Here is a 17,990-nt window from a genome sequence, read left to right on the forward strand (position 1 = left end):
CAGCAATAAGGAATGGAGTACTGATACACACAACAATGGATGAATCTCAAAATTATCATGCCAAGTGAAAACCAGACTATGCAATATATATAATAAGTACCTTCAAAGTGGATCTGAATGTTAGTTTTATCTTATTTTATAGTTGTATAAATTTTCAAATAATATTTTTAAGCAGCATGATATTAAAAAAAGATGTAATTAATCTAATATTATTGAAGCTTAATTCTCCGAGTAAAATCTATATTGTAAACTGTTATTGCTAAAAAAAAAAATTTCTATGTACCTTAAAAGCTATAATCAGAAATATTTCAGAAGAAGATACTTTATTATGAATATTATGAAAACATTCTAGATACATTTCTACTACTTAGGTAAATATCATGTATGATTTTCCACTTCTGACTGTCAGGCACAACAGATCTTGTAGAATCTTTAAAGGAGAAACTTCTGTTTTCCCACTCTGATACTTAGATGTTCTGCAATTCTGCTGGTTCAAACAGAGAAGAGTGAAGCAGTCAAATAGTGTTTCACATAAAAATTAGCTAATGAACTTCCATAAAATGTATATTGAAGTTAAGAAAGAAAAATATATAGCAGGAGTTGAATACTCCCTGCTTCACATTTCCTTTTGTCAGCCATGATGGCGAATAGGGCAATGTCTATCCTTTCACATAGGGTCATTGGCTGATGTGAATAACAAAGGAGTGATTTGTCAGTTGTCCCTTCTCCCAAGAGAGTAAGTAAACATTGAAGAGAATCTTTTCATTTTACAACTATCTTATTTTTCATTCCAAGATATGGAAAATTGCAATATAATTAGGATGGATGTGCAATAATGTACAAAATAGTTATAACAAACACTTTCTATAAAAACATAGCTTAAGGAAATTTCCCATAAATTGTTGACAATTTTCTACATTCAAATTTGAATATTTCTCTACATGATATCATTATGATTAATTAAAAAATGAAACATATAAGCACAAAAATGGATTATCAACTCAGGTTATCAGGTAGTCTTCATCAATAAAACTCAAGTCAAGGTCAAAATACATAAATATATGGTCACATTGAATTTTATGTCTACTAAGATTAAAGAAGCACAGAAATAGGTATTGCAAACTGGCCAATTGACTAGAGACATTTTCTGAGGAAACATGTCAGTGAGTAAATCAGATAAATAAAATATTAATTTTTAAAAGGTTTAAACCAGTATTTCTTTGAAGAATAAAAAAGGCTTTCACTTAAAATTTTTATTAGATAAACTGAATTGGACAATGTAATTTTACTCAGGAAAATTACTGCAGAATAAGCATCTACAGCCAATGAAAAGTAACAGGAATAAATTATAGGAAATCTTATTAATCCAATAAAGACCAATAACTAATAGATATCACTACAGTTAGAATTAAGTGTATTTTCCTACTTCCACTTCAACTTTGTCAAAGTAATTCCTCCTATTGAAAGTATTAAATGTATCTTGTAACTTTCTTTTAAAAATGTAAAATACAGAGACTGTATTACTATATTTGTACTCAAAATATAATAAAAATTTATTGAATTATATGAGGTACAATCATTTGTTAAATATGTAGCTACATTTTTAAAAAGAATTTATTGATATAATATTCCATTGAGTCACTGACAGTATGTAATTCTTACATAATGATGATCCAGTTATAAAACGTTAGCTCCTTCCTTTTCTTTCTCTCTTGCTGTCATCAGGTGCAGACAGCATGTTACTGTTTTTTTTAGTAGGACGTGAGTGTATGCAAAGTGCAACAGCAGTAAAGAAGATAGTGAGTCCTTTGCAAAGAAAACCTGAATTCGAAAAAAAATGCACCTATCAGACATGTCATTTTAATTATAGCAAAAATGTTTGTGAAAAGACTTCCATACACCAAAAAAGAAGGTAAATATATTTCATCTCTAAAGGCAACAATTCCCCAACTGTAGAATATAATTAATGCCATAAACATATGCCAAATTACTTGAAGGAGATTTAAGAAATGTTTACAAAACCTTTTAGATTTCTTAGACATTAGCCCCCCCAAATGCAAAAGAATATTATTACTTGACAGAATGTGTTATTTCTGAGTCATCAAGATAAATTGTTACTTTCAAAACTTAACTATAAGAACAGGAAGCAGTTTAAGTCACTTCATGCAGCTTTACCGTTTTTAAAATATTCATCATTTTCCAAATACAAATTGATGATGTAGATTTTTTTTATTTTCATTTTTCAAGTTTCAGAAAGTTAATACAAAGCATTATATAAATGTACTTGAACTTTGAATGCAAAAACCCTTGTTAAAGTAAAATATATTTTAGAGAAACTAAACTATATAATTATCTGACAGTGGTTTCGGAAGATAAAATAGAAAACATTGATGAGTCCATGGAATTTATAATGACAATAGTATTTCATGCACACTTAAAGGAAGAATACTTTTTTTTACTCATAATTCTCTCTGATAATTGCAAGACAATAATTGCATTGTAAATGACATCATTATATTTATTATATTATTTTTATATTAGTGGCTGGTATATAGCAACACAATTTTTTATATTGATTATATATAACTTGTTGAATTCACTTACCAATTCTAATACCTTGTGTTTCTTGATACTGATAATTATGTAGGCATATTTACATTATAAAAATGCATTGAGTTATACATTTATGATATGTTCTCTTTTCTGTATGTATATTTCAATATAATTTTACTAAAGGGTGAAAAAAGAAGGGGTCTGGTGAAATGGCAAACATCGTAAGTGATAATAGGAAATATTTGCAAAGAATTTGTCAATCATCTCTCTATTGCAAATGAACTAGAGCTATGGAATCCTTCAGCAGAGGAAAAGGGCACTTGATCAGTCTTCCCAAGGAAAACTTAAGATACGAAAAATAAAGATCAGAAGGATTTCCTGGCTAACAAAAGGAACTGATGGAATAAAATTTTTACTAACTTTTTAGAGTGATAAAACTTTTAGATCTGATGAATACCATGGCCTTTCTTGCCAGGAAAAAAAAAGAACATATGAATGTACAAGGAAAATTTTAGGATCTCAAAAATATATTGTTCATATGGGCTCCTATGATTCATGAATCCTTGTGGTAGAATCTGTGCTCTAGAGCAGTGATATGCAATAGAACTTCCTGCTATCACGGCGATGTTCTACATCTGCACTCTCCAATAGAGTAGCCACTGGCCAAATGTGACCATCAAGCATGTGCAATCTGGCTAGTGTAAAAGAGGAACTGAATTTTAAAATGCATTTAATTTTAGTAAATTTAAATAGCCACGTGTGGCTACCAAAATACAAAAAAACCCATTGCTGCTGAGTTGATTCCAACTCATAGGGACCCTATAGGACAGAGTACAACTGCCGACCTTTTGGTTACCAGCCTAACTCTTAACCAGGGTTACCTTATTGGGCAATATAGCTCTAAAGTCTCTGACATAGCTGTTTTTCAAAGTTGGTTGTTGTTCTTTTTTTCCAATGGCTGTCAAGTCAATTCTGATTTATGGCAACCCCGTGTATGTCAGAGTAGAATTGTGCTCCATAAGGTTTCAATGGCTGATTTTTCAGAAGTAGATCATCAGGCCTTTCTTCCAAGTTACCTCTGGGTAGACTCAAACCTCCAACCTTTTGGTTAGCAGCTGAGCACATTAACCTTTTGCACCACCCAGGGACTTCTTTCAAAGTTTACTGTGGTTTAAAATCACCCAAGGTGGCTTTATTAAAAATACAAATGCCGACCACCAATCCCTAACAGTCCAATTCATAGCCTTGGAATTTATATTTTTAACAAGCACTTCAAGTGATTCTGATTCAAATGATGGATTGTGGAATACATTTTGAAATATGACAGTTTACACTAAATTATCACAAATGCATATTCTTACTGCAGTTTCCTGTCTTGCCCTTTTCTCCCTGACTGTAACTCCCCATGTTCTTTATTATTGGTATCTCCTTTTAGTAGTTCTTTAGTAGGAGTTCTGGCAATTCGTCAACTTTCTCAACCATGTATTATGCTTGACAACAGCTAAATGTTGTAATTATATCTATAATAAAAATAAAAAGGCCTTGCAATGTCCTGAGAGGCCTTCCTTAAGTACTTGCCTACTTTCATTTAATTACCTCTGAGAAATTAATTTTGACTTCCTAAATGTCATTTTTGCTTTCCTGATACTTTTTAAGATTACTAGACAATTTTCTTCTGAATTAGAAGGCACTGATTGCTGTACACTGTTTATCAAACAGATATTTGTTATTGTTAAATATTAAAGTTGATCATTAGATGGTTCTTTGAATTACTGAATCCACTCAATGAAATCACAAAACATAAATTTTTGAAAATATTTATCACACAAATAGTATTTATACAATAAAATATTTGAATGTTAAAGCTGAGAAAGACTTTGGAAATTATGTAGTCCAGTATCTATTTTATAGACAAATAAAATGAATCCAGGAAGATCCAGAGAATTTTTCAAAGTAACACAAGCATATCTAGACTTTCCCAATAATTTTATTCCTTATTTCTTTTATTTAAACAAATACTGATGCTTGTTTTGTGCCAAGCGCAGTTCTGGGCACTGAGAATACATGCTCGAATAAAACAAACAATTTTTATTTACATTTGAGTGGGATAAGAGTATCTTGATGCTCTTCGATGGTGTACAAAAATTTCACCATTTAGTAGCCAATCTTTTACTGTGGAAATGGAAAAGGTCACAAAGTCACACAATTTGGTTGTGCACATATAAAGGCAAAATTATTTCCCACATTGAAATGCTGCTAGTTATTACCCTTTATTAGGGAATGGTATAGTACTATTGTGCATTTAATTCAGTGGCTCAAATATTTACATAAATTTTGTAATACTTTAGCTTCTAAAATATTTTCTATAAAATCATATAAGCATTTTCTGTTGTTCAAAATTTGTATTTGTTCATAGTTTATTAGTATTCTACCTTTCTATAAACAAGCATATTTTTTTAAAAACAATTTTACTTCTCTACGTTTCTCAATTGATGTCACTTACATATCCCTACCAATAGGTAGGCCATTTTTGTCTTGTTATAGATCCAACAACTTCCTGCACGTCCACAAGTCCCAGTATCACGAAAGGTGCAAGAACTTTCTCCTACCATTTTAAAAATTACTGGTCCAGGAATCGTCCCTGTGAGAAATGCAACGATTGTTAATTCTCCATGAAAACACTATAGTTTATAATCAGAATAATTTTTCTTTTAAAATTGAACTTACGTGTGTGTGTGTATGTTGCTGTTGTTGCTAGTTGCTGTCAAATCATTTACGACTTATGGTGACCCCAAGTGTGCAGAGTAGAGCTGCTCCATAGTATTTTCAAGGCTGTGACCTTGGAAGTAAATCACCAGGACTATCTTCTGAGGCACCAGTCCAAAAAAAACCCAAACCCATTGCCATCGAGTCCATTCTGACTCACAGCGATCCTATAGGACAGAGTAGAACTGCCCTATAGAGTTTCCAAGGAGTGAGTGGTGGATTCAAACTGCCGACATTTTGGTTAGCAGCTGAGCTTTTAACCACAGTGCCACAAGGACTGGGTGGGTTTAAACCACCAATCTTTCAGCTAGTAGCTAGTAGTAGACTGCTTAACTATTTGCACCACCAGGGACTCTGTGTGTGTGTGTGTGTGTGTGTGTGTATATATATACACATGGAGATGTATATATACAGATGATATATGAGATATATATATAATCACACTAAATATAGCATTTAAAATTATCTAAGAATTTCCTTAGAGATATAATTATTAGCCATTGGAAGCAATGATTATGAGTTTTTAAAAAATTCTTATCCCTGTAGGTAAAAAAGATTAGTATAATTGCATCATTTTGAATGGTCTACATGTTGTTCTTTAAATGACATCTCAAAACTTATTAATTTTTAAATAAAAAATGTAGGAGAAAGTATTTAAAACAGAGTTACTAAATACTGATTTTGCAAATTCAATTGTATCGCCAAATATCTCACATTGTGAAATTTTCAATGGACTGAACAAAGGGTTCGTTAATGCAATGCACATCTGCCATTTATCAACATAATGAGAAAAATAAATGAAAATGAAAATGTTTTGGTATGTTTGTAGCAGCCCCAGATTCAGATGACTTCATATGCTGCCTGTTGGAAATTTCTACATACTCTCAGAAAGACTGTCTCCTCAGCAGCAATATCACTATCAGCTAAAAGTGAATGAACAGTTAAAAAAAAAAAAAGTAACTCCAAAGACATCAGAACCTATTTCTCAGAACTAAAATGTTGAATAATTGATCATATTCCTTAAGAAATTATCAAGACCCTTCATGCCACATGAGTCTTGATTCCTGCCAACTACCTCAGTAAGTGATGCCACTCTATATAGTTACTAAAGCTGAAAAAGCTAAGCCTACTAGTCAGCCTACTATTTCCCACATTCTTTTTTCCAAATGTTGATTTATCTCTATCTCCACTACTACCACCAGAATCCAATTTAATGTAACCCTGACCTAGACTTTAGCAATAGCCTCCGTTTTTATTTCCTCCATATTTATCTCCTATAAGCCTTCTTCCCTCCAGCAGCGGAGTTATCTTTTAAAAATATATTAGATAACATCTATCCTCTGCTTAAAACTCTCTGGTGGCAAAACTCTGCAAGATCTGGAGACTATCTATATTTCAAGTATCTCATTCCACCCTCCCTCCCATTCAAGAATGCATCTGCCTCATTGGCTACCTTTATGATTCAAGAAATTGTCTGTACACTTTCTGTTCCCTATGCTCTTTCATCCATTACAAATCTCTACTTATCTACTGGATCAATGTCCAACATGAAAGTTATGTGCTAGTTTTTCCCATTAAAAAAAAAAAACTCATCATACCATACATATTGATCTAGCTATAGAAAAATTCTTCTGATCACCATCAGAGCCATTCTTAGATTTGTCTATGCTCTTGACTCCATTTATCACATGTCATTCGGTCTTCATTCCAGCCCAATCTTGTTTCCTTACCCCACCCATATTTATAATCAACTTATTGAATCAGGGATCCCAAAATAGTCATAATTTGAATTTCTTCTTCTTCTTTTTCTTTTTTTTTGAAGCAAAAAGAAAGTTTTATTTGGCATATATTCAAAAAGGCAGAAGAGGGAAATGGACAACCATGCTACCAGAGCCATGTCTGCCCAAGTCTAAGGAAAGTTACAGAATAGGCAAGAATGGGAAAACGGACAAGCATGCGGCCACAGCCATGTCTGCCCAAGTGCAAAGAACTGTCCACATAATGTGAATTTGAGAGCTAGTTTTTGGTATTTAAGAAAGTCTGAAGTAAAGAGTACATTAACCCCAGCAAATATGGTTTGTTCTTTGGCTACAAATCCTTAAAAACATCAGATTCCGTGTTGTTGTTGATGAAAATGTTTAGTGACTTCCCAAACATACAAGCAATGTAAAGTATAGTTGCCGTGTTCATACAAGTACTTTGTATAACCCAAACAAACAACTTTCATGAGCAGGCTTAATATACTGATTAAATGGATTGTCTTTTCTAATCAAATATATCGCTACTGGATAATTTGTATGACAGCATGGGCTTTACATTAGATATTGTCTCTTTACATTAACCACTGTATCATAAATTGTTCAAAGCAGTTCTCCCATTCACTTGTTTTATGTCATTTTACCATTAATATTTATTTGTATTTCTAAATAATATGTGTAGACACACACACATAAAAAGAAACAATTTGATGTAATAAAAGATTGCCAAAAATCCATACCAAATATTCTCAAAATCACAAAAGCCACTCCCAAGGCCAGAGAATGTTGTTCTTCAGATACAATTCTGCAAGCAAATAGTAATGATATCATCAGCACATCATACGTATTATCTGCAGAAAATGTATGCTAAGTTCAAAAGTAATCTTTTTTTTTTCTTGTGCATCAATTAGATGAAGAATCTTTGTTGAATTAATAGAGTTCAACCTTACTAATTGAAGGATTGTTGCTCTTCCCATTTCTCCATATTCTGCCCTTGCCAAATAACCCCCAAATTCCCTGCTATTTACAAGGAAAAGGGATTTGTGGCCAAAGTCCTCTGCCCCAGTCTCCTTTTCCTTTGTTGGAGAAACTTAACACCAGCTGTTACGCTTACCTTTCTTCATTCCCACACGCACACACATTGTTTAGTTTTCTTCCTTTTGCCCCTGTGAAATCCACTTTCTAGCCTTTCTCTACCTTGCGCTTTGCCCTGGAAAGCTAACCTAAATGGACTACATCAATAGTCTTCTGATCGAGTTTTGCCAATGGGGCACTCCAGATAGAGGGAAGAAAGCAGGGGGCGAGGGGCTGTCAAGGTCTTCATTCCCAGACACCGTTCTTGCAGAGTCACTTCAGACCTCAGGCCTCACGCAAAGCAGTCAAAGCAATCTTCTCTACAGGCCTCTCTTCCACTCCCTCTCTTATGCCCCTTTGGGTCTAGGCTGATAAAGGACCAGAGATATTGCATTATACCTTGGGATTCCTTACACCCAGGCCACATTTTAAATAGACGCTTTCTTCAATCTTACTCAGATTGTTCTCGTTTGTGGGTGTTATCACTTTCCAGTTGGACCCCTGTTACACTCACTATTCAAAAGCTAAATAAATGATAAACAACTTTCCCAAAGATAAAGTATAAGGATATCTGCATTATCTAGAAATCAAATGAAGTTTGCTTGTTCTTTTTTTTTAAGAAAAATATTATAATACATAACATTACAATATAGTAGCTCTGAAAATAAATTTAAAATATAATTAAAATAATCAGCCTTTAAACATTTTAGGAAGTAAAACAATGAGCTGCACCTTCAATGGGCAATTTAAATAAACTCTATGCTTAACTTTCATCCTTATTCTATAACTTGAACAATAAACTTTAGTGTGATAAATATCTTCATTCAAAATGACTTAATTTACAAAAATATAGCATATGTACAATATTTTGTGACTATTTTGCAAAAATTGAGCTAATTCTACCCATATCAACCTGGTCAAAATATACATTCTTTTCTTCAAATGTACATTACTAGGAAAAGGAAAACAAATTAACCAATTCTCAAATAATAATAATATACAAATAAAAAATAATTTATACTTTTTAATAAGCAGATTCACTAAAGAGAGGTAAATGAAAAAAGTGTCACATATTAAAACCAAACTTTAGTATAAAAATTTTTGGTATAAAGTGGAAATTTTGGTTATATGCATAATTCTAATTGAATGTTCTGCTTTATTTAGCATAAGTAGGTTTTTTTATATGTAATATGATATTAGTGCTCTATGAAGCACATATAGAGCTGACCATTACTCACGAATATAATCATTAAGAAGTATTTGTCTTCAGTTTAATTACAACCCTGTTTGTAACAAGTATACAAAACAAAATGAAAAGATTAATGATTTCCAGGATCTCCCAAATTCAGTTAAATGAACAGCACACAGACATATGCCAAAAGATAAGATGCATAAACCAAAAAAAAATTCTTAATGAAAAATAAACAATAATGAACTAAACACTTTTGTTTTCTTTTTTCATCTAATGAGTAAGGCTATGATAGAGTAGATATACACGTTTCATGTAATAAACAGAAAGTTTGTTAATACTCTTCCAAAAAGTAACAGATAGCTTCTACCATCACTTATAAAACCAAACCTAACTGTTGAGTCAATTCCTACTCATAGCAACCTCAGGTGACAAAGCAGAACTGCCCCACAGATTTCCAAGGCTGTAATCTTTATGGAAGCAGACTGCCACATATTTCTCTGGCGGAGTGGCTGGTTGATTCCAACCATCAACCTTTTGGTTAGCAGCCAAGTACTTAACCACTGAGCAACCAGGCCTCCTTTCTATCACTTATATGACCTCTAAAGTTATATTTTCAGTCTATACCTTTCTTACAGGACATAAATTCTAAACAGAAGTACCTGTGTTGCAGGCATCTTAAACTCCACACGTCCAGAAGTTAAATCTTCATTAACTTCATCTCTGTCCTTCATCTCTGTTGCACAAAATTTGTTCTTTCTCCAGTATACATAATGCAACTCAAGAAATGAAAACCTCATCCATGAAGTTTTCAAGCCTGAAACCTGACCAGGAAAGAGGCATCCTTGATAGGATCCTTTTCCTCATCTGCCACAATCAATTAATAATCAAATACTGAGATTTAAAAAACATTTTTCATTTCTCTTTGTTTTTCCACATTTCTAATTCTGCAAGCCTATTCCAAGTCAGTGACCTTTGCCTATTCCAAGCCAATAACTAAAAAATGCAATGACTTTGAAAATGTCTCCCAAAAACCATCCATGTTCCCCTACTCCATTCTCCAAGAGTCAATTTTTTTTAAAGGTGAAAATTTAATCATTTTATTGACTACTAGAGCTCTTAAATGGCTTCTTATTGTTCTTAGCGTAAAATCTGTTGTTAGGTGCTGTAGAGTTGGTTCTGACTCGTAGCTACTCTATGTACAATAGAACGAAACACTGCCTGGTCCTGCGCCATCCTAACAATCATTGCAATGTTTGAGCCTATTGTTGCAGCCACTGTGCCAATCCATCTCCTTGAGGGTTCTCCTCATTTTTGCTGATCCTCTACTTTACCAAGCACGACCCTCTACTTTACCAAGTTTCTTCTCCAGGAACTGGTCCCTACTGATTATATGTCCAAAGTGCATGCGATGAAGTCTCGCTATCCGCACTTCCAAGGAAGCTGCACTTCTTCTATGAAGTACTTTAGCTGTACTTCTTCCAAGACAGATTTGTTCATTCTTCTGGCAGTCCATGGTATATTCAATGATTTTCGCCAGCACCACAATTCAAAGGCATCAATTCTTCTTCGGTCTTCCTAATTCACTGTTCAGGTTTCACATGTATATAAGGCAATTGAAAATATCATGGTTTGGGTTGCTTTTAGACACTTTAAGAGGTCTTTTGCAGCAGATTTCCCAATGCAATGTGTTGTTTGATTTCTTGACTGCTTCTTCCATGGGCGTTGATTATGGAGCCAGGTAGAATGAAATCCTTGACAACTTCAATATTTTCACCATTTATCATGATGTTGCTTATTGGTACTGTTGTGAGGATTTTTGTTTTCCTTATGTTGCAGTGTAATCCATACTGATGGCTGTAGTCTTTGATCTTCATTAGTAAGTGCTTCCAGACCTCTTCACTTCCAGCAAGTACAGTTGTGTCATCAGCATGTCGCAGTTTGTTAATGAGTCTTCCACCAATTCTAATGCCACATTCTTTTTCACATAGTCCAGCTTCTCAGATTATTTGCTCAGCATACAGATTGAATAAGTATGATGAAAGGATACAACCCTGACAAACACCTTTCCTAACTTTAAACCACGCAGTGTCCCCTTGTTCTGTTCGAATGACTGCCTCTTGGTCTATGTACAGGTTCCTCATGAGCACAATTAAGTGTTCTGGAATTCCCATTCTTTGCAATGCTATCCATAATTTATTATGATCCACACAGTTGAATGCCTTTGCATAGTCAATAAAACACAGGTAAATATCTTTCTGGTATTCTCTTCTTTCAGCCAAGATTCATCTGACATCAACAATAATATCCCTTGTTCCTCATCCTCTTCTGAATCCGGCTTGAATTTCTGGCAGTCTGAAATTGATCAAACATATAATCAAAATGCACTGATAGTTACTGATGATTGGAATAAGAAAGTTGGAAACAAAGAAGAAGGATCTCTAGTTGGAAAATATGGCCTTGGTGATAGAAACGACGCTGGAGATCACATGATAGAATTTTGCAAGACCAATGACTTCTTCTTTGCAAATACCTTTTTTCAACAAGATAAATAGTGACTATACACATAGACCTCACTGGATGGAAAACACAGGAATCAAATCGGCTACGTCTGTGGAAAGAGACCATGTAAAAGCTTAATATCATCAGTCAGAACAAGGCCAGGGGCCTAGTGCAAAATAGACTATCAATTGTTCATATGAATGTTTAAGTTGAAGCTGAAGAAAATTAAAACATGTCCACCAGAACCAAAATACGACCTTGAGTATATCCCACTTGAATTTGGAGACCAACTCAAAAATAGATTTGACATGTTGAACACTAATGACCAAAGACCAGATGAGCTGTGGAATGACATTAAAGACATCATACACGAAGAAAGCAAGAGGTCATTAAAAAGAGAGGAAAGAAAAAAAAGACCAAAATGGATGTCAGAAGAGACTCTGCAAGTTGCTCTTGAAGGTAGAGTTGCTAATGTGAAATCCAGAAGTGATGAAGTAAAAGAGCTGAACAAAAGATTTCAAAGAGCAGCTGGAGAAGACAAAGTAAAGTATTATAATGAAATGAGAAAACCTGGAGTTAGAAAACCAAAAAGGAAGAACACTGTTGGCATTTCTCAAGCTGAAAGAACTGAAGAAAAAATTTACGCCTTGAGTTGCAATATTGAAGGATTCTGTGGGGAAAATATTGAACAACACAGGAGGCATAAAAAGCAAATGGCAGGAATACACAGAGTCACGGTACTAAAAAGAATTAGTCGACGTTCAACCATTTCAGAAGTTAGCATATGGTCAAGGACTAATGGTGCTGAAGGAAGAAGTCCAAGCTGCACTGAAGGCACTGGTGAAAACAAGGCTCCAGGAACTGAGGGAATAGCAATTGAGATGTTTCAACAAACAGATGCAATGCTGAAAGCGCTCACTTGTCTATGCCAAGAAATTTGGAAGACAGCTACCTAACCAACCAACTGGAAGAGATTCATATATGTGCCCTTCCCCAAAAAGAAAGGTGATCCAACAGAATGGGGAAATTAATGAACAATATTATTAATATCATATGCAAGTAAAAGTTTGCTGAAGATGATTCAAAAGTGGTTGCAGGATAAAATCTAGATTGCAAAAAAAAAAAAAATTCACAAGGTTCAGCCTGATTTCATCAGTTTTATTCCATGCCACCTCCCAAATTTTATCCCCATCACCCTCCTTCTTCACTACATTCTATAATACAACACTCTGTAAAACTACTTTTCCCACTCAAAATCTTTGCATGTATTGTTCCATTGTGTGGAATCCTCATCAAGAATCCATTAGGCTCAAATTCAAATGTCACTTCCTCAGTGATGTTGTTGTTAGATGCCATCTAGTCAGTTCCAACTCATAGCGACCCTATGTACAACAGATCAAAACACTGCCTGGTCCTACACCATCTTCATAATCGTTGTTATGCTTGAGCCCATTGTTGCAGCCACTGTGTCAATCCATCTAGTTGAGGGTCTTCCTATTTTTCAATGACCCTCCACTTAACCAAGCACAATGTCCTTCTCCAGGGCTTGGTCCCTCCTGAAAACATGTCCAAACAATGTGAGATGAAGTCTTGTCATCCTCTCTTCTAAGGAGCTTTCTGGTTGTACTTCTTCAAAGACAGATTTATTCATTCTTTTGGAAATCCAGGTTATATTTGATGTTATTCCCCACCACCCCAACTCAAAGGCTTCAGTTCTTCTTGATCTTCCTTATTCATTGTCCAGCTTTCACATGCGTATGAGGTGATTGAAAACACCACAGCTAGATCAGGTGCACCTTAGTCCTCAGAGTGACATCTTTGCTTTTTAACACTTTAAAGAGGTCTTTTGCAGAGGATTTGCCCAGTGCAATGCGTCATTTGATTTCTTGACTGCTGCTTCTATAGGTGTTGATTGTGGATCGAAGTAAAATGAAATCCTTGACGACTTCATTCTTTTCTCCATTTATCATGATCTTGCTTATTGGTCCAGTTGGTCTTCCTCGCTTTCAGCAAGCAAGGTTGTGTCATCTGCATAATGCAGACTGTTAATAAGTCTTCCTCCAATCCTGATGCCGCGTTCTTCTTCATATAGTCTAGCTTCTCAGATTATTTGCTCAGCATATAGATTGAATAGGTATGGTAAAAGGATACAACCCTGATGCAAACTTTCCTGACTTTAAACCATGCTGTATCCCCTTGTTCTGTTCAAACAACTGCCTCTTGATCTATGTACAGGTTCTTCATGAGCACAATTAAATGTTCTGGAATTCTCATTCTTCACAATGTTATCCATAATTTTTTATGATCCACACAGTCTAATGCATTTGTATAGTCAGTAAAACACAGGTAAACATCTTTCTGGTATTCTCTGTTTTCAGCCATGATATCTCTGTTTTCAGCAATGATATCTCTCATGCCATGTGCCCTTCTGAACCCAGCTTGAATTTCTGGCAGTTCCCTGTCAATGTACTGCTGCAGTGATACTGCAGTGAAAGTATCCTTAGTGATACTTTCCCTGAATTCCCAAACTAAGTTAGATCACCCGATAATTTTCTCGTTGCATTTTTCTATGTTTTCTTTGGAGCATTTTTTAACCTGACAATTTAATACTTATCAGTGGAACTACTTTTTTTTTTTTTTTCTTTTTCTGTTTATCCTACTACCCTGTAATGTCCACCAGGGCAGCAGAGACATGGTCTCTTTTGTACCTCTTTTGTTCCACTTTTTCCTTAAAATGCTTATCCACTTTCTTGTTTGAATCCACAGTCACTATCACATTTGAGAAGATAAAAGTAAGCTAACAGAAAGAGGGAAGGAAAGGAAAGAATTGAAGAAATATTTTGTCTTAATGAGTACCTTGGTGGAGAGATATAGAAAAATCAAGAATCTTTTCTTTTTTAGACTTAAGCCTCACATAGTTTCAGATTTCAGCAAATTTCTCAAGAGTAAAAATGATTTTGTCACTCTTAGCCCCAGTTGATCTCCAAATCTCTGCTAGTTTGGTGGTCCTCCAGTAGTGACCCCTCTACCTGGGCCTACTCCAGACTGTCAGTCTTTAGCCCTAGTCAAGAATTGGCAAGTATCTCAGGGACAACTTTTATCCCCAGCTCACCTCTAAATGCTTCTGCTCTCTCTGGAATTTTAAACCCTCTAGTCCTCTGCAGTTTTCTGTCTTTAAATATATATTTTTATAACCTAATCCAGTTTTTCCAGTTATCTTTTGTAGAAGCATTGGCTTATTGCAAACTACTCCATCTTATCCCAGTTTCATGGCTTTAATGATCACTTATTTAATAATGATTTCATAATATATATCTTATTGAGTCTTTTTAACAAAACTTTATTTGTTGAATTTGTAATATAATCACATGGTTTGGAAAACAAAACAATATAGAGATACACTAGAAAGAGTGCTTGTTTACACCTCTGTCCTTATCTACCTCCATTTTTACCTAACTGCTAAAAATTACCATTTTAATTACTTTCTTGTTTGTATTTCCAGTTGTTCTTTATGAAAATACAAGTAACTATAAATGTGTATCTCTATATTCTCCCCTTTCTTCATAGAAAGTAGCATACTATATTCACTATTCTTCACCTTTATTTTTTCATGTAACAGTACATCCTCAAGATCCCTCAAGATCCCTTCCTATCTGAACATAGAGATCCTCCCTATTTATTTTATACTGTTGCATAGTATTGCATTGTGCAGAAATTCCAACATGTATTCAAACCGTCCATTGCTTCTGAACATTTAGGTCTATATATCCAACCGACTGTTAGAATTAGAAATTAAAATTATCAAGGTCACAGAATAAGAGGTCAAATACAAAAATGAATTGCATTTGTTTATACCAGCAATAAACAACTATATATGATACATGCAGCTATACTATACTATTTTATGCCAAACATTGAAAGCATCCATTACCTAAGAACAAATATAATGAAGGAGGTATAAGACCTGATCTTAGGGGTTCTCTAGAGAAGCAAAACCAGTAAAGCATATAAATATATACAGAGAGAAATTTATATCAAAGGAAGAGTTCACACAGTTGTAGAGGCTGGAATGTCCAAGTCATGGATTAGGATAGAGGCTTCTCCCGATTCACGTAGCTGCAGGGGCTGGTGAACCCAAGATCAGCAGGTCAGAAAGCAGGGCTCTTGCTCACAGGCTGTGAATATCGACCAATCCCAAGATTGACAGGCAAGACCGTAAGGTTTCTCCTGATTCACATAGCTGCAGGGACTGGCAAACCCAAGATTGGCAGGTCAGAGAGCAGGGCTCTGCTCACAGGCTGTGAAGATCGACGAATCCCAAGATTGGCAGACCCAAGAACCAGAGGTCAGATGAACAGGAGGCAGCCACAGGATACAGAGTGAGCAAAAAGCCAGAATGTCTGCTTATATTTGGATGCGGGCCACACCCTCAAGGAAACTCCCTTTCAACTGATTGTCTACTTACAGCATATTCAATCATGGGAGTGATCACATATAAACACTGAGAATCATGGCCCAGCCAAGTTGACACACAATCTTAACCATCACAGACCTCAACTGTAAAAATTATAAAACATTATTGTGAAAAATAAATGAAGATTTAAATAAATGAAAGTATTATTGAGAGACTCAGTGTAGTAAATATAGAAATTCTCCCAAATGGATTCAATGCATTCCAATCAGAATCTCAGCATTTTTTTTTTAATGGACATTAACAAGGTTATTTTAAAATGTATTGGAAATACAAAGGGCCAAGAATTATTGCTGGAATTGTTTTTCTTCTTTGGTGACTCTAATTATGTGTATGCTGGATCTCCTTTTCCTGTCTTCTATATTTGTCACTTTTTTCTAATACTTTATTTCTTTATTTTTATTTTATATTCTTAATTTCTTCACTTTTTTCTATGCCTCTTAATATGATATCTATATTTGCTTTTCTTCCTTGTGTGCTTTATAATTTATTTTTAATTTTTGAAATATTCTTTTTCCTTTTATCTCTTTCCTGAGTTCTGTCAGTTCTTATTCCATAGACTCCTTTTGTCTAGCTATTTTCTCCTGTTTTCTGGCCATGATTTTTTTTTTTTTTTTTAACATAAGTTACATTTATATTTTTATCTGCTTTGTGGAAACATTTTTCTGGTGAATTTTCATTATCTATAGTAAAGCAATAATTGATAATTTTCATTTATTTCATTATAACTATTTTGTTTGTAGGCAGAACACTTTCCTTTTCTACTTACTCATATTTGAATGAGATAGATTTTCTTGATCTAGAGGCAGTAGGTTATGGGGTGGAACATAGGTCAGAGTTTCCAGACTTCAAAACTGAAGGATTATCTCCTTTATTAATATAGAAGAAGACTTAAATATGGTTCTTCTGTATGCCAATGTCTGCTCTGCCTCTCCAAATCTAGCCTACTTCAAAAGAACTTCTATTGCCAGTCTTGGGCTTCCAAGATTGTTTCACATTTCTTTATTTTTAAGGTTATGCATTAATTTGTAGAAAGTTATTTTGCTGGCACCTTTTGTGTGTTGTTCACAGTTTCTTTGTTCTCCTCAATTTTCTGTGCTGAGTCGTTTTTCTTTACGTATTTTTTTTCATCTTTTTCTTTGTTGTAGATTTTGTGTTTGCTGGGTCTTTATGTTTTTCTACTTTTTTATTTTGATTTGTAGGATTGTTAAATTCCTTTGTGGTTACCTTAATATTTACCCCTAATTTTCTAAGTTTATACCAGTCTTTTATTACTTTATATTGCCCTAACTTCCCCTCCATATAGAAAATCAATATCTCCATTTTTTAAGTCTCCCTTTTTTTGTTTTAGTATTATCCTCTTTTTCTTTTTTTTTTTTTTTTACATATTGATATCTGTTTCCCTATTTTCAATGTTTTGGCTTTGATGTAATTTCGATTTCCATATCTGAGTCAATAGCTGGTTGCTATATCCTGTGTTCTAGTCTTGCATTGTTAGCTGACGTTATTGATTAGCTAACCGTAGGACTCCCTTTAGTATTTCTTGTAATTTTGGTCTGGTTTTTGCAAATTCCCTGTTTATCTGGAAATGCCCTAATTTCACCATCATATCTGAGAGACAGTTTTGCTGGATATATAACTCTTGGCTGACAGTTATTTTCCTTCAAGGCTTTAAATA

General features: G+C 34.3%; 1 protein-coding gene across 1 annotated transcript in view; it reads right to left on the reverse strand.

Moving 5' to 3' along the window:
• Nucleotides 1-1,687: 1,687 nt before the first annotated feature.
• The window catches only part of SLCO6A1 (solute carrier organic anion transporter family member 6A1), a 125,749-nt gene continuing 109,446 nt past the window's right edge, over nucleotides 1,688-17,990 (reverse strand). The window contains exons 12-14 of the mRNA XM_004375070.1: nucleotides 7,817-7,881; nucleotides 5,057-5,194; nucleotides 1,688-1,821 (exon numbers count right to left, since the gene is read on the reverse strand). Coding sequence (XP_004375127.1) covers nucleotides 1,688-1,821; nucleotides 5,057-5,194; nucleotides 7,817-7,881 — 337 coding nt within the window. The remainder of the gene's footprint in view (nucleotides 1,822-5,056; nucleotides 5,195-7,816; nucleotides 7,882-17,990) is intronic.

The sequence above is a fragment of the Trichechus manatus genome, unplaced genomic scaffold, assembly GCF_000243295.1.
Source record: "Trichechus manatus latirostris isolate Lorelei unplaced genomic scaffold, TriManLat1.0 scaffold00032, whole genome shotgun sequence".
NCBI classification, from domain to species: Eukaryota; Metazoa; Chordata; class Mammalia; order Sirenia; family Trichechidae; genus Trichechus; species Trichechus manatus.